The following is a 26,571-nucleotide window of genomic DNA, read 5'->3' on the forward strand; positions in this document are numbered from 1 at the left end:
TTTACTCGATTTGCAGGTTTTTCACATGATTCTCAGGCTATTCATTTGGTTTTCGAAAATCAATTTGATTTTTGGGTCCTGTTCGACTTATTTTGTTTATTTAGTTCGGTTTCGCAATATTTTCTCTATTTACTCAATTATAATACAATATTAATAGTAATGATATTTGATTTTAAGACAATTAATTTATATTGCAGTTACATACATATACATACATTTGTAATCAATTAGTAACTAGAGTCCCATTTTATTTCATCGAAACTTTTTAAGTGTTCTCTAATCGAAATTCCCGAATAATCTGTTTTTGGGCTTGGGCCCAACTCAAAAATTTGGGCTCGATTTGAGACTGTGTTACATTTACAGCCCACACTGTCAAAATTTCTTATTTTTGATTTAAATTAAATTTGAAAATTTCGAAAATAAAAATTCGGGGTATTACAATCTCCCCCCTTAAGACAATTCGTCCTCGAATTGAGTCTAGTGGAAAAAGAATGAGAATGGACAGAGAGATAGAATTTCAAAGTCATAGGAATTACTTCAGTTTTCAAATGACAGCTTCAGAACACATATATTGATCGAGGAAAGATGAGTAGAGGTATTCTGGTTGTTCTTCTATTACCAATTATCTTATTTAAAGCAACGTTTTGTTCCATGTTCGCACTACTTGCCCAAGGCTTACAAGAAGCTTCGTCTAAGAGACGCAAGTTTAAGGAAAATTATCTTGTAACCCCTGCTTTTTATAATATCGCAGGACGATTCGAGTCTTATTTACACAAGTCCTATCTTTCTTATAATATATTTGTTGTATACTAGCGTAATTATTTAAATAGCTCCTTTACAAAGGACATCTCTGCACTATTAGTTATCTTACTCCATAGGGATCTCCACACTTTCTATTTAATCGCCGTCCTTACATCTAACACTTATTCCTTAAATTATCTTAACATATATCATTAAAAGTTGACTTTCATAATAACCGCTCATTTCACTTAGGTTGTTTATTAATTCATCTTAATGATAGTAAAGCATACTTATTCAGCATTCCTTCCACTTAGTTTCTTTATACTACGAATCATGATTTTTCACGATTTATCCGATCACTATCGTTTCACCCTAATATTTATTATCTCAATAACAGTTCATAAGTCCCGACATAACACTGTCTTACAATTCCGACATTACACCATTTAAGTAGACATCACTAACTCAATTTCTTTCACCCAACTCTGCGTCAACTAAATAATTTATTCGTTCCATATAAAAGTTCAGTTTATACCTTAATTATGAAATAATCGCAAGGTCCTACTCCACATTTATAATACTTAAGCTAATTGTTTAATTTTCCATCCAAGTTTTAAAATATAGTATCAATTTATCTATCTCACCCTTTTCTTATTTAAGTTTAGCAAGGTATTTATCACTTCCTTAAATTTGTTCATTTAACCTTATCAACTCTAGTTTCTCAGGTTAGCACAATGCCACCTGGTGTTCTTATCTCAACCTCAACTAATATCAACTAATATCTATACATTTCACTAATTTAATCACTATTCTCGAACTTTCCTCTTGAAGTTTAATTGTTTAATAAATTTATGGGTTGTTTACATCTACTACTGTTATCATTTTCAGATAGCCCCCTAATCAATTTAAGCATTGTCTCACAGAAGGATCAACTTCGAATATTCTTTTTCTTTGCTGCCAGCCATCTTGTCAGGATTTAAATTTATTAATTTTAATATTTATCAACTTTGTCACATATTTACATTGTATTGTATTAACATATCTTTTACTCCAAAACGTTTTCTAAAGTAGAATAGTTTTCTTATGATTTCGTAAATTACCTAGCAATGTAAGTTTCCACATCAAGTCTCTTTAATTCTGTTGTCACAATTTACTACAGTTAAAAAGGCATAGTACTCAAAATTTCTATTTTTTTTTTTAATATATCTATTTCTAAGTTTCACTGCTTTATATCTCTTATTCCCAAGTTAATTCTACAGTTCATTTCTGTTACTGATGTCAAATCTCTTTTTCTTAAGAAAGTTTCTATTCAATGGTTTCATTTATAATAATAGTTTGCAACACTAATTATCTCATATCAGACATTTCATCAACTGTCCACTAAAGATTTTTGAGCAAATTAAAAGTCTTGATTTACTAATAGTTATAATATACATTATTTCGCTGATATAAATCATGAGATTAATCGTATATTCAAAAATTCAACTAATGAGTTATCAACTACAGCCTAGGTTGACCATCCTTGGGTAACTGACTATATCTAAAAAAAATTTTCAAAATAAATTTTTTTTTTTCAAAGGTTATTTTTATTTTATTATTATTATTATTATTATTAATATTTTTATTTATTATTTATCTTTATCTTTATTTTTACTATTATTATTATTTTGTATACATATTTCTTACATTTGAGCTTTATTTCTTTCCCAATTTATTTTTATTATTTTTTTAATATTTCTTTTATCCTTCATATCTCTTTAGTGTACCCAACCTCATTTAAGTCCTATCCGTAAAAGAGTTTTAAGGATGGGTACATGAATCTATGGCGTTCCTAAGGTCATTGCTTCTTAGCTTTCTTTATTCTAATTTAAATTTTTTTTTCTTTTTTTTTTTTCAATCTCTACTTCATTATTATGAGTTATCTTTGACCTTTATCCTCTTCCAAATTTTGTTACATTTTGCTTTTATTTTACTTAGCACCTCAATCTAATTTTGTACTTAATGCTTGAAAGCAGACTTTATATACGTTTCTTATAATTAACTTAGATTCACAATTACTACTAGTTCTTTTTACATAACTCTCTATCTAGATATATCAAATTCCCTTAATTATTAAGTTTTCCTATAGCATCCACGTTCCTTTCCCCATTCATTCCCCCATTTGTGATTTAAAGTTATTCATCATCTTCTACATTCATTTTATTATAATTAATTCATCAACTTAGTCTAGCCCACTAAGTATCCTACATGTACTAGAATCTTAATTATATCATATCTAATACACTTACTACACTTTTCACCTTATAAATTTTTTTTTAAAAAAAAAAAATTATTACAACTATCCCTTACATACACACTAGTTCCATAAGTCTGTTAACGATTCAATTGAATTGCTCAACTTATCATTTTCTTTTCGTAAATTTCTCATATAGATTTATAATAATTCCATGGCTTGTAATTACTTCTATTATCTATTAGTCAATCTTTTCCATATTAATCAAATTTTAAATTCAAACCTTTGCCCAATTATTTACTACTTTTAATTCTATATTAAAACACCCAAAATCTTACCTTTCATGCTAATTGTTCAAGGAAGTTTTACCTGCTTCTTTATTCTGTTTAGTTATTTTGCCTCACCTCAATATGACCTATCAGAAATTATGTGTCTTCACATTTACTCTTATGGTTAAATTACCTTTGTCTTTTATATTGCTTTAATAACTCTATTTAAATTCTATATGTCGAGAATTACCCAATCAACTACCTTTTGTTGTACTTAAACACAATTTATCATTTCTACGTTTGACTTTATTTAATTATTCCAATAAATTTCTATTCTCCTTAATATTCTACTTGAGAAATTTACAAATTTCCTCTTTTTACATCCTTAAATTTTGCCTTGGTTAATTGAGGATTTCTTGTCTAGTATGATTATTTATCCTAAATCCTCCCTTTCTAATTTAGATTACAATTTCCACTATGTAATCCCTAACCGCAACATTCCTAGAATTTAATCTATATCTTAATTGAAATTTTCATTCAAATTCATATTCTATACCATTTATTATTAATTTATTACTATTATTTTCTGTAGCCCTAATTTAGTCCTCGGGATAGACAATAAATCAAAATTGCAATCGTTGTAGAGAATCGACAGAATAATAAAACTAAACAATTAATTGCAACTTCACAACAAAAACAATTCCCAATAAATACTAAAACATTTTTTTATATATATATAATTATTCAAATAAACTCACTTTCTTATTGTCTTTAAAACTCTGAATTCTTTTCTAAACAGTTTCAAGTAATTCACGAAGCAGTGTCTCTTGTTGAATCAAGGTGTACTGGGTGATCAGGCCATTACACCAATTTCCAACTGATTTTCTGCTTCAAAATTTATGGAGGATTTAGCAAAACTCAAAATTTATTTTATCAACGTCAGTTACCCAGACCTGTTTATAATTTACTATTATTTATCTACCTTTAATTCTCATCCTAAGTTTCATATAGATTTCCTCCCATCCTCGTGCGCGATTCATCCACCGACACTAAAATGGAATTCAATCCAGACTACATCTCCTTTGTTGGTTACGGCCGATCCCAACATAGGAGTCCTATGTTTCAATTTCCTAAGTTCTGCAATTGATTCCTAAGGCCCAACTTATGCTCTGATACCAACTTTGTCACGACCCATTTCCATGGACCGGACCGGCACTAGGACCTGGGTGGGCTTAAGGCCCCCGAAGCCCGTAGTAAGCCTATATTATGCAAATCTCATTTACTATTCATAATTGTGGATACAGGCCCAATAATTTATTTCAATTATGTACCACTAGTACAGTTCATCTACAACCCACCAGAATACAATTGCGGAACTCTACCTGTACATTTACATCATCATTTATTTATCATTTACAGTCTTCTATACTTATGTCTCAACTCCATAGGATTTTTCTTTCTTCTATTACCTGGAAAAAAAATAGGTAGGCAGGAGTGAGCACCAAACTCAATGAGTAGGGTTAGATAACCCTCTCACCCCACACAATCATACAGATGCTAAAATATTTTTATTTGTTTATCGATTAAATTTATGATCATGCAGTGTCACACAAATGGCAATACAACAGCAACCACAATTAGTATCACCTTCATATAATCACATTACGTAGAAATTAGTCAGTGGCACCACTTAAAACCCCAACGAGCCGTCCTCACACATGGCTCGCCCTCTCATACATGTGCACCAGGGAGCCGACCCCCATACGGCCAACTGGTCTAATCCTCACTGACCAGTCCTCTCATTGTTTTTCCATTCTCTCTTTTTTTTTTAAAAAAAAAAAAAATGCCAACAGGAGGCAACCCGGTGGTCTCCATCCAATCTAGATCATCAAGTGCTCACAACAGGAGGCCACCCTGCGGGCTACAATCAAATCTAGATCAACAGGTGCGCAACAACAAGAAGCCATCCTGTGGTTTTCCATATAATCCATATCATCAGGTGCACACGGGGGCGCCGATCTCCCATTTACCCGGCTGACGGTCAAACTCCATATCATATCATATTCAGGATCCATATCACATAGACCGTCCTCACAAATCCATGGTGGTCCACATCATCCCAATTCCACACAAACAAGGCACAGCAATATCACATCACAGGTAATCAAGCATTATTTAATATCAACAAATAGTGCATCACAATATAGCAGTAATGCATGATAACATTTAGTCGTGAATGCATGAATGCAGGCGGATGAGGCGAATTATCTAACACTACTCACAGTTTTTTTGTTGTCCTTCAAAGGACTGCCTTTCTTATTGTGCGCTCCCAGCCTTTGTCTTCACAGTCCGAAACTTTATAAGTATCTATATAATAAGAAAATTCTACATAAGAATTCTAATTTGGAAAATGCAGTTTACATTCATTTATTTGTTTTCATTTATTTGTTTTCGTTACTCGTCGGTTCACTAACTTATCAAACTAAACTGTATATCTATAGTGCATCTTTATTTGATTTATTTCTTCTAGTTTATTCGTTAAGTAAAACGTCTAATTATTTGGTAATTAATATTTTATGATACTACTAATCAAAATATTTAATATGATTAATAATAATAATATTAATAATGATAATACGATTGATCATATAATATTCATAACGTTAATAACTTTAGTCGGTATTTAATTCACTGAACTATATATAAATTCATTCCTCTTGTTTATTTATTTATTTGTTTATTTATCCCTCTCATAATCTTATTCTATATTTTTAATTTCTATGAATAATTTAATCGCTATAAGTAATTTAGTTTCTAAAATACAATTTATTTTCTACCGACTTTTCGGCAGCATCTCTCCTAAAATTTGGATTATCCACCTGTTAAAATATCAACAGTTTATCTAATAATTTCAAACCACACGGCCCATCCATCGGGCAATTAATCAAATGACATTTTCCCATCCTCCTTCAATCTCAACATCACCACACAATCCAATTTATACATTACAATAACATTATTTTTAAACTACCTTAATTATATCAACACTAATATTATAAAGCTATTAACTACTCACAATGACCAAATTAAATTAACCAAATTAATTAACTACAAATAAAATTAATTTAATTGACTAACATTACTAACATTAACTTAACTAAACTAATTGACTACAAATAATAAAATTAATTTCATTAACTAATACTACTAAATTAATTAACTGCAAATAATAAACTTAATTTAATTAACTAATATTATTAACATTAACTAAATCAACTAAAATTATTAAAATTAAACTAACTAAATTTAATTAACTATCATTAATAAAATTAAATTAATTAACTAAAATGTATTTAAATTAATTTATACCCCGATATAAATTTTTTTTTTTGTTGAATTTCTGCTAGCTTGGTGATCGGAGGCGTGCTGGAGCGGCGGCTAGGCGGTGGCGATGGCGTGACGAGCTGGGTGAGGCGCGGCGCTTGCTCGATCGAAGGCAGAAGGGGCTGTGGTGGCGCGATGAGCTAGAGGAGGAGCTGGCAATGACGCAGACCCAGTTGCAGGGAAGAAGAAAGGGAAAGAAAGAAAGAAAAAGGAAAGAAAGAAAGAAGAAGAAGAAGAAGAAAGAGGAAGAGAAGAAGAGGAGAAGAGGAGGAGGAGATGAGGTCGACGCAGGAGAGGAAAGGAAGAAGAAGAAGAAAAGAAAAGAAATAAAGTATGTCCAACTTCTAGATGATTCCGGTTCGATCCGAACCGGATCGGTCTGATTCAACGACTCATCTCTATTTTTACTCGATTTGCAGGTTTTTCACATGATTCTCAGGCTATTCATTTGGTTTTCGAAAAATCAATTTGATTTTTGGGTCCGGTTCGACTTATTTTGTTTATTTAGTTCGGTTTCGCAATATTTTCTCTATTTACTCAATTATAATACAATATTAATAGTAATGATATTTGATTTTAAGACAATTAATTTATATTGCAGTTACATACATATACATACATTTGTAATCAATTAGTAACTAGAGTCCCATTTTATTTCATCGAAACTTTTTAAGTGTTCTCTAATCGAAATTCCCGAATAATCTGTTTTTGGGCTTGGGCCCAACTCAAAAATTTGGGCTCGATTTGAGACTGTGTTACATTTACAGCCCACACTGTCAAAATTTCTTATTTTTAATTTAAATTAAATTTGAAAATAAAAATTCGGGGTATTACAATTTTTTAATAGAAAAATATTATTTTCTACAAAAGATCATGATTATTATACTTTTCTTTTGTGTGAATACTTTTTTTGTTCTATAATAAAATTAAATTTTGTAAATTAAATTTTTTTATTTTTGATTTTATGAGTATATTTATTCAAATTTTATAGAAAAGAACAAGAATATGGAAGAAAATCAAATTATAATAAATATTTTATCCAATTATCAATTATTTTATGAGTGTTATTTGTATTTTACTTATTATTGTGTTCAATTGTGAGAATGGGAAGAGAGAACATTGAGATCACCAAATTACCCTTAATTAATCCGTGAATGGGCAAAATTATCTCTAAGGATTTTCATTTTATTGGTTGTAAAAAAGATTTAATTTATTGGTTGAGATACTCCCTTTATTCTCTTTATACGAAGAATTTTACTTTAAATGAAAAATTTGGGAAGGATGTCAAATAAAAAAATCCAAAACACCTTTATATGAGCTCTGTTATCCGCATGAAAATTGATGACTGAATGAGAAAAGTGGTAGACAATAGCATTTAATATACTTGTATTTCCAAAGTATGACTGAACAACTATTTTCTTATTATTTTTAACAAGTAAGCTCAACTTTATGGATGTGAGTATGAATATAAGTAATAGTTTGAGTAACTATCTATAATATAGACACACAGTTAGAAGATTGCACCATAGTTTTAAAACACTATTGTATGTTGATATTACATTTTGTAAATATATATACCAATTTAGCTAATTCTGACTAACTAATATGATTTTGTAATTTAACTAAGCACTAATGAAAATTTCGTGCTCATGTTCTTTAAATGAAACGTGGCAATACAAGATTAAAATAGACTTCATAGATATGCTAAATGTGGCTGCATCTTTTTCATAACTACGCACATTTAGGATACCTCGTGGCAACTTAGAAAAAAACATAGTGCTTACAGAATTTGTTACATTATTAGGTATTCATATTTTTGTATTGTCTGCAACAATATTTTCGGATTGACTCATTTTAAGTATTACCACAATGCCTTATTCTTCATCAGTAAATAGTTCAAATTTGGGAGTTGGAAAGTCGTGGCCATATCTTGAGAATGTGCGGGCAAATTGGTTGAAATGTTATTGAGATTGAATAAAAATGATGGATTTATGATGCAACAATTATTGTTGCGCTCTTTCTATTTCCCTTTCTTCAAAAGTCTGTGAATACAATTACATGTACATGTTCTGTTTCAAATTTATATGTGGACATATTGTAGAAGTCGAGAAGAAAGCGAGAGTAACAAAAATTCTGGCTCCATATTTTCATTATATTTGTGCGCATATATTTGAAAATACCCTAAGTTTATGTAAATGAGGGAATTAAGAACTTCAAATGGGAAGTTATACAAAGTTTGAATTTTAAGAGTTCAATAAATTTATCTCACACCTTCCCTCCATTTTTTGCTGCAAATCCCATAATTAATGCTTCATTGGGAGTTTCATTGTATGAGTTGGCTCTCTCCCAATTAACAGACCAATTAGTGCTGTTGAGAGATAAATTAGACAAAATGAAAAAAATTATTCAGTTACACTGTCATCTTAATCCCTATGTAAAATCAGTTTTCTATACATAAAAAAAACTTAAGGAGTATATTCCTTAAATAGACTATTAATAAAAATAGGTATATTATTTATCTTATTATAATAGTTAACTAATAAAATTGAAAATATAATTAGTAAAAACTGATATTTTTTCTAAGATGTGCCATTATATTAGAAATTTTAAGTGCTCATTAAATTAAATATCTTGATGTAAGGAAACTAATTTAAATTTAATTAACTTTTCTAATTCAACGTACAACATGTATTTAATTAAAAACTAAAAAAAAAAAAAAAAAAGAATTGAAGTGTTTGTGATGACATTTATATTTGATGTGCCTAAAAATTCAATTAGATTCTTTTCTGATTTCTCATAACTGTAGTTATGGACTATATTAGCAATTGTAGTCGCTGTCTTAATATTATTAAAACTAGTTACTTGCTCGTGCATTGCGCAAGTTTTAAAAAGATTAATAACACCAAATAAATAAATTTAATATCCACCTAGAATTTTACTTTAATATTAGATTTAGCTTTTGCATATGTAAAATAGTATAACTTATGATATATACTTAATAATATAAAAAAAAAATTCTTATAAATACTAATTAGACAAAGTACGCAAGTATCTTTACATTAATATAAATCATTAGGCAATGCTTTTATACACCTCCAAAATTTATTAATTTAAAATATTTATGTTTTTATTTAAATTAGAAATTTTTAGTAATATGAAACATTTAGATTACAATTATGGTATATTATAAATACTCTTCTAAAGACGCTCCATGTTCTCTCATTAGCTTAATTTGATATAGAAATTTGTTTTCTATATTAGTTTTAATTAAAAATATATTATATTAATTGTTTATTATCTATAAGATATTAATTTGTTAAATATATTTTAATTGTTACTTAAACTTGAATGGATGGATTGCTTAAGTCTAAATATGTGATCAACTTAAACTGTAATAAATGAACTACTTAAGTCTAAATGAGTGAGCTGCTTATGTTGGATTTAATTTTCTATTGTGGGCTTAATATGTAAAATTAAATATGTACAGCAGTCCAATTGTAAAGTCAATTTCAAATGTGGTCTTGATTGTGAATAATTGACTATTGAGGTATCAACTAATTATAGATATTAAGTGTAGAGACCATTATATAATTCCTATTTCGTTAAAGGACCGAAATAGGAATTGTACTAACCCCACAGGTATATAAAGGTCGTGGTCCCCAGAGGAGTTGAACACGATTCAGTTTTACGTTCCTTTCGTACTGCTTCCGCAAAATCGATTCTTCAATTCTCTGGAAGGCTGCAAACCTAATTCTATACATCAAGATCGACGAACAACGATGTCAGGTACGCAACCTTTTCTTATTCAATCTATTTTGTTGAATCTAGTGGTTTGCACAATCTAGGTTATTATTGAATTATTTGAGATTAATTCTTACAAGTGGTATCAGAGCCTTGTGCATAATTGCTAGATTTTAGATTGGTTTTTCGTATTTTTTTTTTATTTATTTGTTTACCCTACTGTTTATAGATTGAGGGTTTTGTTTAATAAAAAAAAAAAAAATGTATATATATATTTTTGTTCTCACTGTTCTTCGGATTCCCAAGAACAGGTAAGAGGTTTTGAACTAACGCCATTAACGATTAATTGTTCGTTTGGTATTTTTTTTTTTTCTTTGCTGGCTGGATCTTGTTAAAAAAAAAAAAAAAAAAAAAAAAAAAAAAAAAAAAAACCTCCATTGTTGGCGGCGGAAAGGGGCTGGAACCTGTTATTTTCCGTCCCTTATCGTTTTGTTTTTTAGGTTAGGGATGGAAAATAACAGTTAGGTCCCTGGAAAATTTCATATTAGATCCCTAATTTTATGTTTTTTTCGTATTAGTCCCTTAATTTTCTGTAATTTCATATTGGTCCCTTAATTTTCTGTAACTTCAGATTAGGTCCTTTAATTTTCTATAACTTCAGATTAGGTCCCTAAATTTTCTGTAACTTCAGATTAGGTCCCTAAATTTTCTGTAATTTCAGATTAGGCCCTAAATTTTCTGTAATTTCAGATTAGGCCCTAAATTTTCTGTAACTCCAGATTAGGCTTTAATTTTCTGTTTTCTTTCGATTAGACCCTGAACTTTATTTATTCAAATATATTTAGTCCTATTTTATAATTTAGTCTCAAATTTAGTGACTTAAAGACTAGATTATAATTTTTTTTGGACTAAATAATTTTAGATTATTAAATATTTAGACAATCAATTCATTTAATTGCAATTGTTTTGTTTTAATTACAATTAAATGATTTAATTTGTCGACTTGAGATTAAATTTTGGAGTGATTAAGTCCCTATTGTGTTTGATATTTGTTAAAATAAATTGATTTGATCAATAAGTCACCAAAGTGACCTCTATTGCTTGAATTGATTTATTTTAGAATATTAGACAGGTGTATTAGAATTCGTTGCGGATAGTTAATCGGCCCAAAGGAAGGTTGCTATCTGGCTGAGTTTTGAATACATGTTTGGCAATAAATATGTGATAATTGTTTGATTATTTTCCATGACAATGATATATCGGCCCAAAGGAAGATTTATTATTTGTCAGGACTATGTTATCAATATTTGATTGCTGCATTGAGATACTAATTACAAGTTAATGTTTTACATCCAAAGATGAGAATATTAATGTTGTGTCTGTATCTTATTTCCATTTTTTAATCTCTACTTATGTGAATTGTTTCATTTGTGGATTGTGAGCTTATACTTATCTATTTGTTTATTTTCTCTGATGTCAGCTAACATGTCATTTAATCCTGATTGTGTCCCTAAACTTGAGGGATCAAATTTTGAGTCTTGGAAATCAGACATTATGATCTTTCTGGGCTGTATGGATTTGGATCTTGCATTCAGGATGGACGAACCTGCTCCTCTTACTGATACGAGCACTGATGTTCAAAGGGTTCAGTATGAGAAGTGGGAGCGTTCTAATCGCTTAGGTCTGATGATCATGCAGAAAGGAGTCCCAGAACATGTTCGAGACTCTGTCTCAGCTGAAAAGAACAATGCTCAAAACTATCTTGCCGAGCTGGAGAGGGCTTATGTCAAGAATGACAAAGCCGAAGTGGGAACACTTTTAGGAAAATTAACCTCCATGAAGTTTGCTGGCAATGGTGGTGTTCGGGAGCATATTCTTAGCATGTCTCAGATTGCAAAGAGACTGAAGGCGCTGGGTATGGCTTTACCAGATGACCTTTTAGTCCATATGGTTATGAATTCTCTTCCTTCTCAGTATGGACAAATTAGGACTTCCTATAATTGTCAGCCGAATAAATGGACTCTTAACGAGCTCATTTCTCATTGTGTTGATGAGGAGGAAAAGATGAATTCTAACAAAAGAGAGAGTGCTCATTTTGTTTCTTCAGCTGGGAAGGGCAAGAACAAGAAAAGAAAGAGGCCTTTTGCAAAGACTGTTGAAAAGGCTATTGAGAAACCTGCTGCTGCTACTGCTGTAGATCCAGTACAAAAGAAGCCTTATGTGCCAAAATGCTTCTTTTGTGGAAAGACGTATCACTTGAGAAAGGACTGTCCTAAATTTGCTATTTGGCTTGCAAAGAGGGGTAAGTACCTTGTTTTAGTCTGTTGTGAAGTTAATTTAACTTCAGCTCCTAAAAACACTTATTGGATGGATTCTGGTACTACCGCTCATATAAGTGTTTCATTGCAGGGCTGCCTCAACTACAGAAAGCCAACTGACGGTGAAAGATACGTCTATGTAGGAAATGGCGATCTGGTTGAAGTAGAGGCAATTGGACATTTTAGATTATGTTTAAGTACTGACTATTTTTTGGATCTTATAGATACTTTTGTTATTCCCTCTTTTAGAAGGAATTTGATTTCTGTTTCCTTTTTGGACAAATCTGGTTTTCATTGTTCTTTTGGAGACAGTATATTCACTTTATCTATGAATTCAAAAGTTTTGGGTACTGGTTGCTTGAATGAATGTGATAATCTATATATGTTAGACATTGATACTAGTTATCATGAATCCCTGCATGTTACTACAAGAGGTACCAAAAGAAAGTTGAATATTGATAACTCAGCTGTACTTTGGCATAGACGTTTGGGTCATTTATCCAAATCGAGAATTGAGCGTCTTGTTTCTGATGGTATCTTAGATACACTTGATTACACAGGTTTGGATTCTTGTATTGAGTGTATTAAAGGAAAACAGACTAAACAAAAGAGACTAGGTGCCATTCGGTCATCCAATGTTTTAGAACTGATTCATACAGATATTTGCGGTCCATTCCATATTGCAACTAGAAATGGCCAAAGATATTTTATATCATTCATTGATGACTATTCTCGTTATGGTTACTTATATCTCATTCATGAAAAATCTGAGTCTTTGGACGTGTTTAAATCTTATAAAGCCGAAGTTGAAAATCAACTAGGAAGAAGATTAAATCTGTTCGATCTGACCGTGGTGGTGAATATTATGGTAAATATGACGGTTCAGGCGAACAACGTCCAGGACCTTTTGCGCTTTTCCTACAGGAATGTGGAATTGTCCCTCAATATACAATGCCTGGTACTCCCAGCATGAATGGTGTATCTGAGAGACGTAATAGGACTCTTATGGATATGGTAAGGAGTATGATTAGTCATTCTACTTTACCAGAGTCTCTGTGGGGTGAAGCGTTAAAGACAGCAGCTTATCTTTTCAATAGGATTCCATCTAAAGCAGTTGCTAAAACACCTTATGAACTTTGGACTGGACGTAAGCCTAGTCTAAAGCATCTTCATGTTTGGGGATGTCCAGCTGAAGCAAGGCCTTACAAGCCGAATGAAACAAAACTGGACTCCAAAACTATCAGCAGCTACTTTGTTGGATATTCTGAGCGGTCTAGGGGTTACAAGTTTTATAATCCTACTTCCAGAACTTTTTTTGAAACGAGAATTGCAACATTTTTTGAGGATGTTGATTTTGGAGGGAGAAATAAAGAAAGAAACATTGTCTTTGAAGAGGAACCAAGTAAGGATGATTCGGTTCTCATTCCTTTTGTTGTTTCTGATAGCGTACAGACTCCAGTTGCTCCTGTCACTATTCAAGATCCAATTCAAGACAATGCTATTCTTCCTCAAGAACAAATTCAACAACCTCAAGAATTAGAGTCTGTTCAAATGCCTTTGAGGAGATCTACTAGGGAGAGAAGAAGTGCTATTCCAGATGATTATATAGTGTTTCTTCAGGAACATGAGGATACTGTAGACATGATAGATGATGATCCAGTTAGTTTCTATCATGCCATGCAGAGTTCTGACTCTCATAAGTGGATTGAGGCAATGAACGAAGAGTATAAGTCTATGCAAGACAATCAAGTTTGGGATCTTGTTCAATTACCTGAAGGAAAGAAACCCATTGGTTGCAAATGGATATTTAAAACCAAAAGGGATTCTCAAGGTAATGTGGAGAGATATAAAGCACGTCTTGTAGCAAAAGGCTTTACTCAAAAGGAAGGGATTGACTATAAAGAAACCTTCTCTCCAGTTTCTTCGAAGGATTCTTTTAGGACAATCATGGCCTTAGTTGCAAATCTTGATCTTGAGCTTCATCAAATGGATGTTAAGACTGCGTTTCTCAATGGCGACATTGATGAAACAATATATATGGTGCAACCAGAAAGTTTTATAATTGGAGATCCAAAACATCTGGTATGCAAATTAAAGAAATCCATTTATGGACTCAAGCAAGCTTCTCGTCAATGGTACTTTAAATTCAACCAAGTAATTGTCTCGTTTGGGTTTGAGGCAAATACTGTTGAAAATTGTGTGTACCATAAGTTCAGTGGGAGTAGGTTTATCTTTTTGGTCTTATATGTGGATGACATACTTCTTGCTACTAATTGTAAAGTCTTGCTACATGAAACCAAAGTTTTTCTTTCAAAGCATTTTGAGATGAAAGATTTAGGTGAAGCTTCTTTTGTTTTAGGGATTCAGATACATCGAGACCGTTCTCGAGGTATTCTTGGATTATCACAAAAGAGCTATATTGATAAAGTGCTCAAGAGATTTAGTATGCAGAATTCTAGACCATTGGATACCCCTATTGCAAAAGGTGATAAATTTAGTAATCAACAATGTCCAAAGAGTGAACTTGAAATTCAGGAAATGCAAAAGGTTCCTTATGCGTCAGCTGTAGGAAGTCTTATGTATGTTCAAGTTTGTACTCGTCCAGACATTTCTTTTATAGTTGGCATGTTAGGTAGATATCTCAGCAATTCAGGAATGGATCATTGGAAAGCAGCCAAAAGAGTCATGAGATATCTTCAGAGGACTAAGGGACATATGCTCACATATAGGAGATCAGATCAGCTTGAGATCATTGGGTATACTGATTCTGATTTCGCTGGATGCCAAGATAGTAGAAAATCCACATCTGGCTACGTTTTTCTATTGGCTGGCGGTGCTATTTCTTGGAAGAGTGTGAAACAAACTCTAGTGGCAACCTCCACCATGGAAGCTGAATTTGTAGCATCTTATGAGGCATCCAATCAAGCTATTTGGCTGAGAAACCTTGTCACTGGGCTGCGTGTAGTAGGTGGAATAGAAAGACCACTGAAGTTGTATTGTGACAGCAAGTCAGCCGTTTTATTCTCCAACAACAACAGGAGCTCTTCTCGATCAAAACACATTGAGATTAAGTTCTTGGCTATGAAGGAGAGGGTACAGAGTGGACAGATATCCTTAGAGCATATTGGAACAAACTCTATGATTGCGGATCCGCTTACAAAGGCAGTGATACCGAAAGTTTTCCATGAGCACACCGCTCATATGGGTATCGTTTTGTTTGAGACTGTCTAGTTTTAGTGGGAGTTTGCTCTTTATGCATACATTATGTTTTTGAATGCTCTATTTTATTTTGGATATGTTTTATTATGAAATTTTGTTGAGTACTCATTTTGGTTGATGGTTACACTCTGTATTATTATTATTGTTTTGCTTGATCTCACTTTTGTTGGTGACCAGTTGGAAACAGACATGATGATCACATTACATGTAGTTTTCATGCTACACTTCTATAATGAATCTATGTCATTTAGGGGTATTGGTAATGTAGTTGATGATGAACTTAGTCATGAGATCTATGGCGAATGTTTCTTCAGCTCTTTATCAATATAACTAATGGACGAGATTGTTTTTGGATACCTTGTATGACTGCGTTTGTTGAGCTCATTTTGGTGTATGTATTTTATTTAACATATGTTCGCCCAAGTGGGAGATTGTTGGATTTAATTTTCTATTGTGGGCTTAATATGTACAGCAGTCCAATTGTAAAGTCAATTTCAAATGTGGTCTTGATTGTGAATAATTGACTATTGAGGTATCAACTAATTATAGATATTAAGTGTAGAGACCATTATATAATTCCTATTTCGTTAAAGGACCGAAATAGGAATTGTACTAACCCTACAGGTATATAAAGGTCGTGGTCCCCAGAGGAGTTGAACACGATTCAGTTTTACGTTCCTTTCGTACTGCTTCCGCAAAATCGATTCTTCAATTCTCTGGAAGGCTGCAAACCTAATTCTATACATCAAGATCGACGAACAACGATGTCAGGTACGCAACCTTTTCTTATTCAATCTATTTTGTTGAATCTAGTGGTTTGCACGATCTAGGTTATTATTGAATTATTTGAGATTAATTCTTACAGCTTAAACTTGAATAGCTGGACTGCTTAATTCCGTTTTAAATTATTGAGCTGCTTAAGCTCGTTGTGGACTGCTTAAAGACAAGTAATGAGCATTGTTACTTATAATTAAATAAGTACAAATCAAATTCAAAGAAGAATCAACTTGCACTTCGTAGAAGACATGTAATGGCATACCAATGAAGTTACTATAATAAGGATGAGCTAATTTTCTAAGACCCAAGCTAATCCACATTCATACAAAAACAAAACAGAGCTTAGAAAAGATATTCATTTAATTATTACATATATCAAAAGTATTTTCCCTCCTCAATACTCGGAAACACTTTGAACATATGCATAAATAAGGAAGGAGAAATAATAAGTTTAACTTAGGCAAATCTATACCCAATCTAATAAGATAATATAAAACACCAATGAATATCTACTAGTCACCATCATTGACTTGCTACCCCTTTACCCAAAGAGTAGAAGAATCATGAAAACACTTTTTGTTGAATAGTAGCAAGAGAAGTACATATTCATCTTCTAATACACTTTCTTTATAACCCGTAAAAGTTGTTGCCACCTTTTGCTCTAGTTTTCTCTTCCATCATTGAAGCATATGTGGTTGTATATAAAAATAAATTATTTTAAATGAAAATTTTCAATGGTTATTAAAAATCTCCTTTTAAAAAAAAAAAAAAAAAAAAGCAAATAAAGCAAAGAAAAAATGCATTAATCTGCTATATATAATTTATTTATTTTTTAATATAATTGTAGTTAGTGACCATATGTTACCTCTATTACTGGGATTTCTTCATTCATATTCTCTCAATATATGAAACTATATACAATTATTTTCTCCATTTAGCTGTATATCGAGTGTTCATTGCTAAAAGGAGTCCTTTCTATAGTTACATCATAAATAGTAAAATCTCACTGATTTTAGAAATGGGAGGGTGGTTATTTGGATTATTTTTAAGGCTAAGCATCTTCGTACTTCTTTTAAATATATATAGCTTTTTGTAGTTTTTGATGTTCACTTGATGATGGTTTTATTGAATCATTTGTCTCTCTTTATTTATTTATTTCTTTCTTTTGTACCCTTTGGCTATCAAATAATCATAAATTTTTGCGGTTTTATTGGTCAATTATTACTATGACATTATCAATATAACATTAATGCTTTCTATGCAATACAAATCCTTGCAAAATAAGATTTTGTGCAAACACATGGTCAAATAAATAAATATATTGAATTCTAATAGCCCATAAGTGTTCAAATTTTTCATGGGTTCATTTCAGCCATCGTAACTGAATTACAAGAGTAATCATATTATCGTGCCTCAAATTCAATTTGTCACATAAATATGCATCAAATTCAGTTTAGATAACCAAAAAAATAAAAATTGCCTTCTAACCGGCTAATAGTAACTAGTTAGTTGACATGGAGGTCTTCAATTCTATTTTAACTTTTTTTTTAATGTCAAATCAGCTCCCAACTTCTCTCTCAACTATCTTATTCTTCTTTCTCCTCAAGATGCCCTATTCAATAAAATTACTTCCCCAATGACATAACTCAAATCTACCTTCTTTGTTTTCTCCTGCCTTGCTTAAATGACAAAGCCCATGGTGGAACCTTCAATCTCAAGCTCAAGGTCACACAAAATGAGTGTATTAAGATTAAAGGTCATAAAAGTTAGAAAAATGACAAAGTTATGAAGTTATGGTAAATAAATTTAAGATCTGTTTTTCTATGGTACTTATTTGAAACTATAGACACTCAATTTTTGCCCCAAAAAGATCCTGTGATGATAACCTTTTTTGCATAAAATGGGATCAGGAATTCCGATCGCTCTGATTTTTGAACCGATGGTTCATGTCTAAAAAATTTGAGTTGTTTGCCACCTAAGCCCTAAAATGGGGCCAACTCATCTCCTCATTTGTCTATAAATAGGGTAAGTTTTTCAGAGAGAGGCGGGTTTTTTTGATTGCTAATGGGAAACTATAACATTTTTTCTACTCAACCTTTAATCTAAGTTAAAACTTGTATTTCTAATTTAGATCTTAGGTTTTGTTCATTCTTTTTTTAGAAAAACGCCATTGATCTTATGATCAAAGACCGACAAACACATTCATCAAGCTTAAACTCAGATTTGTTGCTTCAAGATCAAAGCTTTTGGGTTTCTTGATTCATTTTCCCAAAATCTTTGGAATCTTTAACTCCTAAAAGTCGTAGTCTTTTCTTTATTTTTTTTCGTACTTTGGTGTATTAAAAACACTACCTTTACATTGGTTGTGAAAATAATTTGCTATCAACCGAAAGCTTCTAACTGCATTAGAAGTGGCGCACGCCACTGAGTAGTAGCACCACGCCACTGAGTAGTGGCACCACGCCACTTTAGCTCAAGTCAGGAAGCTCTGTTCTAAGATTTTTGACCAAGATAAGTTTCGCACGCCACTAGAAATGGCACACAGACCTTTATTTTAAAAACTCGGAATGTGAAAATGAATTAAATAGTCCCGATTCGATGGTCCTTTAAGTTTAGCACTGAGCAATCTTGCTCTATATCGTGTAAACCATTCATCATGGCCCAAATAAGGAATAAACAACAAGAAATAGGTAGCGATAGATATATTTGTTCGTAACCCATGATGAAGATCAAAGTCTTGAACCTAGATCTTGATTTAATCTTTAATTAATGCTCTTTAATTTAGTGTCTTTACTTTTATTCACCTTAAATTTTTGTCTTTTATATTTTATGCACTTTACATTAATGTTCTTTAATTATTATTATGCTAACCTACCTAACCTTAGATTAGATCACTCTAACATTCATATTTTCATCATATTATTTGTTATGATTGAATGTTGTTGAGTTTAATATTCTATGGATGATCATGTACTTTAATTGTGTTTGCTTCTTTTAGTTCTTATAGTCTTTATTATTTAGCGATGTAAAGGACCTTAATGGGTTCTACTAAATTGCTTATCTGAAATGATTATTGGTTTTGGAGAAATTACATAGGATTAATGGTAGATTGTATAATTAGGTAATGGGTTATACTCTATTCTCCTCTCTTTTTCTTTGGATGATGTTATTCTTATGCTTTATGTGTTCATTGATATGCTTGATTGTAATAGTTTTAAATTTTGCACAAAAATATTTTTACATCTTAATTAAAGTTAATAATATTACAATAATTGTGAATGAATAAACAACGAAGGAGGCCGGTTTTTAACCGGACAGTCCGGGTGCTTAATGCCTTTCTGAGATCGTACCTAACTCCCTTACCCAGTCTCTGATTAAAACCGAGTTAGCCATTTCCAAAGAAATCATTAATTCAAGATGTTTTCCCTAAAAAGGATGGCGAGTCCAAATGAAATTTCTTATCAAAGTAAGAGTTGTTTTACAAAACCCCTATTTAAAAAAGGATCTCCTTTTCGAGGTTCAATAAACGAGTCTAATAATATCGATTTAATAAATTAAAATGAATCAAGCCCATTTTTGGCTTTTTAGCCATTTGAAAAATACATCGTCCTCGGAGGTAGTGAGTTGTTTTCCAAAATTACTAAATTGTTGGTTAGAGAAGACATTACAAGAAATTTAGTTTCAAATAATCTCTGCCATTTGATTTTTTTTGTCATAGTTGCGTTATTTATCACCATGATTTGACATCAAAAAAATCTTCTAGATGAAGATGTAATTTGAAGGTCATTAATTTTAAGCTCAGTGCTGTATTTAATACTATTGTTTTTGGAAGTACTTTAGACCGTAAATAATTGTGACACCAAGCTAGTTCAGTTGTTTTTTATTTTTTATTTTTGAAGAGCATTTTTTATCGCATTTATTTGCAAAGTTATATTAGAGTTCTTCTATTTTCCAAATATAAAACTTTAAGGTTTGATCTTTTTTTCTTTCAAATAATTGAAATAGGAAGTTTGATCTCCTTTGAATAGAGAAAGAGGGTTTTGTTTGGTAGCTTGAAAATTTGAACAATTTTTTTCTTTGATAACTGATGTTAGCTAATGACTAGAGGAAGGATGATGTAATGACCCATTACCTTAGGCCGGACCGATACTAGGACTTGTTTAAAGCCACCAAAATATACCAATCAAACTTTATGTTCAATAGAAATAGCCTCAGGCCCAATATCATCAACATTCAAATATCATAAGTCTTGGGCTCGCTTGGCCCATATCATCATATTCAATAATAAATAATTTTCAAAGTTCTCTAGTCCTGTATCAATATATTACATGATAGAAATTTTAATAAGTAATACATCAATAATTTCTAAATTTATTATACATAACCATCGTAATTGTGGAACAATCTAAGAACTTAAAATTTCAAAATATTTATTAAGGTATTTTCTAGACTTCTGGTGACAGAGGAAAACGAGTTATTGGAAGACCTGTAACTTGAAAAATATTAAGGCAAGGGTGAGCGCCTAACTCAGTGAGTAGAATTAGATAACTTTCTCACCCTGCACAATTACATAAATGCATATTTAATTCAATCTAGTCATCTCATTAGTTATATAACTATACAGTCAATCACACAAATGGCATAGCAACAACAATCACAAATACTATCACATTCACATAACCACATCAAGTGGAAATTGATCATTCTGGAATGGGCAATATAAGTTATCCAACGCTACTCACAGTTCCAAATTATCCTTAACACGACTATTTTTATTATTACTCACAGTTCCAAATTATCCCTAACACGACTATTTTTATTATTGCTCTTTTTTTGCTTTTGTCTTGTCATTCTGAAACTTTGTAAGCATCTAGAAAAGAAATTCTAAGTAAAAATTCTAATTCAAGAAATTTAGTTTTCATTCATTTGCTAAGTACGTCACCACAACCGCTTTTCTTAATTTGTCAAACTATATAGTTACAAATCTCTTATTTATCTATTTGTCCTGGTTTATAACTTTAGTTTAAAGTGTTCTCGAGTAAATTTAATGTATTATAATAATATCAATTATCAATAATAATAATAATAATAACAATAATAATAATAATAATAGCAATACAAACAATCTTAGTAGTTATTATCCACTAATGTTAGAACTAAGCAAGTTCTTTAGCGTTCGACAGCATTCTCCCTATAAATTGGATTAACCAACTCTAATTGAATTTTTTTACAAGAAAATAGTGTTGGGACTTAACGTTTACCGATTAAAAATCGAATTGAAGATTCGTGATTACCGCAAAAAGGGGAAAATTTCGCCTCTAGAAGCCTTATCGGGGTCTATCCCGCCGGTCATTAGACCACCAGCACAACAGCTGAAAAATCAGTTTCAACGAAAAAGGAATCTGAATTCCTTGGATTTTCTCCTAAAGTCCATATCCAGCTTGAATTTGTAGAGAGGAGAAGCCCTTTAGCCAAAAATCAGCTCAATAGTCTCCTTTGCCATGATTCGTGGAAAATTCGCAAGACAGAGCTAAACGCTGGAATTTATAAAGGGAAAATAATCGTGAGGTGATGGAGAGTCAATCGAAAGCCTCAATGAAGGCTGTCTTAGCCGATAACGGTAGCAATTGCCGAAAAATGTGCTGCTACGGTATCGAACCCCTTACTTACGGTTTCTCTCGATCCAGGCCTTTATTATGCGAACAGTGGCCACAGGCATGTTTGTCTCATCGACCTTTCGATTTTTAAGCCCTCACTCACCGGAAAGAATGGCCATTTGGCCGAAAAACGAGAAGGAAATGAGGAGGGGACAGTTGACGATAAGGAGAGGAGAAGGAAGCTTCTTTCTTTTTTGTTTTGGCTTTCTCTCTCCTTATTTGATTAGTATAAAAATCTGATTTAGTCCAAAGCAAATGGGTTGGGTTCAAATCTGCTTTTAGAGGATTCTGCTCTAGTTTAAATAGTTTTATACTCAATTTTCCTAGGATTTTATGTGATTTAAGTTTGATCGAAATTATTTCGATTCGTTTAGTTACTTTTAGAATCTCCACTTAGTAAAACCAAGCTTCTTTAATAAGTTTTGATGGTCAAGTATTAGTAATTGTAACGATTTTTAGTTCTGATAACAAATTTTTCAGCTTAAATCTGATTTTACGGATTTAGGCTCAGAACGAAATTGTTTATAATCCATGTGATCCAAAATTCAGATTTTTGATTTAATTAAAATTTAAAAGTTTTAAAAATAAAATTACGGAATGTTTCAATCTTCCCTCCTTGAGACAATTCGTCCTCAAATTGAAATTAAGTAAAGAGGATAAGAATAGACATATAGGTGATCACATGATTATGAGAAATACTTCAAATATAAGGGATAACTCAAGAGCAAATAACTTGTAGGCAAAAGAGGTGGAGCATCGCGATTGTACTTCAGCCACCTTCATTCATATGTTTCCTTCACAGGAACTTTTTCAATTTATCTCGTGGGTACAAGTATACTTTAATTTAATCCTTCTAGAACAATTTCCTAAAACTGTTTTAGTTCACGACTTTTCCTTTATTTCACACCTTTCATACGAACAACTTCCTAAGATGCTGTTTACATTTTCATCCTTAACTTATTTTCCAAAATATCATAAGTCTTGGGCTCGCTTGGCCCATATCATCATATTCAATAATAAATAATTTTCAAAGTTCTCTAGTCCTGTATCAATATATTACATGATAGAAATTTTAATAAGTAATACATCAATAATTTCTAAATTTATTATACATAACCATCGTAATTGTGGAACAATCTAAGAACTTAAAATTTCAAAATATTTATTAAGGTATTTTCTAGACTTCTGGTGACAGAGGAAAACGAGTTATTGGAAGACCTGTAACTTGAAAAATATTAAGGCAAGGGTGAGCGCCTAACTCAGTGAGTAGAATTAGATAACTTTCTCACCCTGCACAATTACATAAATGCATATTTAATTCAATCTAGTCATCTCATTAGTTATATAACTATACAGTCAATCACACAAATGGCATAGCAACAACAATCACAAATACTATCACATTCACATAACCACATCAAGTGGAAATTGATCATTCTGGAATGGGCAATATAAGTTATCCAACGCTACTCACAGTTCCAAATTATCCTTAACACGACTATTTTTATTATTACTCACAGTTCCAAATTATCCCTAACACGACTATTTTTATTATTGCTCTTTTTTTGCTTTTGTCTTGTCATTCTGAAACTTTGTAAGCATCTAGAAAAGAAATTCTAAGTAAAAATTCTAATTCAAGAAATTTAGTTTTCATTCATTTGCTAAGTACGTCACCACAACCGCTTTTCTTAATTTGTCAAACTATATAGTTACAAATCTCTTATTTATCTATTTGTCCTGGTTTATAACTTTAGTTTAAAGTGTTCTCGAGTAAATTTAATGTATTATAATAATATCAATTATCAATAATAATAATAATAATAACAATAATAATAATAATAATAGCAATACAAACAATCTTAGTAGTTATTATCCACTAATGTTAGAACTAAGCAAGTTCTTTAGCGTTCGACAGCATTCTCCCTATAAATTGGATTAACCAACTCTAATTGAATTTTTTTACAAGAAAATAGTGTTGGGACTTAACGTTTACCGATTAAAAATCGAATTGAAGATTCGTGATTACCGCAAAAAGGGGAAAATTTCGCCTCTAGAAGCCTTATCGGGGTCTATCCCGCCGGTCATTAGACCACCAGCACAACAGCTGAAAAATCAGTTTCAACGAAAAAGGAATCTGAATTCCTTGGATTTTCTCCTAAAGTCCATATCCAGCTTGAATTTGTAGAGAGGAGAAGCCCTTTAGCCAAAAATCAGCTCAATAGTCTCCTTTGCCATGATTCGTGGAAAATTCGCAAGACAGAGCTAAACGCTGGAATTTATAAAGGGAAAATAATCGTGAGGTGATGGAGAGTCAATCGAAAGCCTCAATGAAGGCTGTCTTAGCCGATAACGGTAGCAATTGCCGAAAAATGTGCTGCTACGGTATCGAACCCCTTACTTACGGTTTCTCTCGATCCAGGCCTTTATTATGCGAACAGTGGCCACAGGCATGTTTGTCTCATCGACCTTTCGATTTTTAAGCCCTCACTCACCGGAAAGAATGGCCATTTGGCCGAAAAACGAGAAGGAAATGAGGAGGGGACAGTTGACGATAAGGAGAGGAGAAGGAAGCTTCTTTCTTTTTTGTTTTGGCTTTCTCTCTCCTTATTTGATTAGTATAAAAATCTGATTTAGTCCAAAGCAAATGGGTTGGGTTCAAATCTGCTTTTAGAGGATTCTGCTCTAGTTTAAATAGTTTTATACTCAATTTTCCTAGGATTTTATGTGATTTAAGTTTGATCGAAATTATTTCGATTCGTTTAGTTACTTTTAGAATCTCCACTTAGTAAAACCAAGCTTCTTTAATAAGTTTTGATGGTCAAGTATTAGTAATTGTAACGATTTTTAGTTCTGATAACAAATTTTTCAGCTTAAATCTGATTTTACGGATTTAGGCTCAGAACGAAATTGTTTATAATCCATGTGATCCAAAATTCAGATTTTTGATTTAATTAAAATTTAAAAGTTTTAAAAATAAAATTACGGAATGTTTCAATCTTCCCTCCTTGAGACAATTCGTCCTCAAATTGAAATTAAGTAAAGAGGATAAGAATAGACATATAGGTGATCACATGATTATGAGAAATACTTCAAATATAAGGGATAACTCAAGAGCAAATAACTTGTAGGCAAAAGAGGTGGAGCATCGCGATTGTACTTCAGCCACCTTCATTCATATGTTTCCTTCACAGGAACTTTTTCAATTTATCTCGTGGGTACAAGTATACTTTAATTTAATCCTTCTAGAACAATTTCCTAAAACTGTTTTAGTTCACGACTTTTCCTTTATTTCACACCTTTCATACGAACAACTTCCTAAGATGCTGTTTACATTTTCATCCTTAACTTATTTTCCAAAATATCCAATGTACACCTATCACCAAAACACCAATTCTTACAGTGAAACAAGGATGCCATCTGAGGCTAAAATTCCTAATCTCTTAGAACCAGGAAAAAGGGTTTAAATCAAGAGGAATGAGATGTTATGAATTAATACTTAGAAGTATTTGTTTATTTACCCTATAATAAATAACTTAATGCTTAAGCATATTCTAAATCTAATCTTTCATAACTTTGACTGTTTGCATTTTGTCTAAGCCAAGCGCTTGAAAGTGGGTAATTAAGGTTTTTGAAATTAGGGCTATATATACATTACATAGATTGAGAAGGCAATATTTTGCTCAAACTCCTGATTAGAATACTTAAATTCTTATATCCTACCATGCCCATATGCCACTAGCTCACTTTCTATCATATTACATCAACATCAGCAACCGCCTTTACCCAGAACATCAAAGTTTTTGAGATGGTGTTGGTGCAACTGCACTAGCCTGGTCTTGACAAGGAAATGTTTGGAGATGGGTTCATGATTGTCAAAGTCGCGATTCGAATCTTAAACCCATGCTAGTTTATGATACTATCTCTATAATTCGTGTTGAATCATTACAAAAATCGAAAAGTATTGGAATCGTGTTGAAATCGAGTTTAAGTAGGTGAAATCGGTAAAATCGGGTAAAATAAATGAAACTGGACTGAGTTTGAAATTGGGAGTGAAATCCTATCTTTTCCCCTCTTGCTATTCTTTCTCTCTGTCTCATCCACACTCTATTATCTTCTATTCCTTCTCTCATCTAGATTTCATGGTAAGGCACGAGCATAATAAGGGATTAGGAGATGAAAATGAAGAGATTAGGGGAGAGAAGACAAATACAGATTTGCAAGAGAAGATATAG

At 31.8% G+C, this 26,571-nt stretch overlaps 1 protein-coding gene and 1 long non-coding RNA gene across 2 annotated transcripts; one reads left to right on the plus strand and one right to left on the minus strand.

Moving 5' to 3' along the window:
- Nucleotides 1-4,507: 4,507 nt before the first annotated feature.
- Nucleotides 4,508-6,940, minus strand: LOC149493343 (uncharacterized). The gene is made up of 3 exons (XR_016318543.1): nt 6,613-6,940; nt 5,526-5,610; nt 4,508-4,712 (listed from the first exon to the last, which is right to left on the minus strand). It is a non-coding gene; the product is annotated as an uncharacterized LOC149493343 (long non-coding RNA).
- A 3,368-nt stretch (nt 6,941-10,308) lies between these two features.
- Nucleotides 10,309-26,571, plus strand: LOC149493344 (uncharacterized). The gene is made up of 3 exons (XM_089715470.1): nt 10,309-10,413; nt 11,849-12,808; nt 26,474-26,571. The coding sequence occupies exons 1-3, from the start codon at nt 10,407-10,409 to the stop codon at nt 26,569-26,571; spliced, it is 1,065 nt and encodes a 354-aa protein (XP_089571596.1). The 5' UTR covers nt 10,309-10,406.

This window comes from Jatropha curcas, chromosome 10 (assembly GCF_041381405.1).
Source record: "Jatropha curcas cultivar XTBG-Jc1 chromosome 10, XTBG_Jcur_1.0, whole genome shotgun sequence".
In the NCBI taxonomy this organism is placed as follows: domain Eukaryota; kingdom Viridiplantae; phylum Streptophyta; class Magnoliopsida; order Malpighiales; family Euphorbiaceae; genus Jatropha; species Jatropha curcas.

Excerpts from the sequence above, each read along its gene's own strand:
- LOC149493344 (XM_089715470.1), top strand. Across the intron at positions 12,809-26,473 it reads CTACAGAAAGCCAACTGACG|ATTTCATGGTAAGGCACGAG; the intron begins GTGAAAGATACG and ends TCTCTCATCTAG.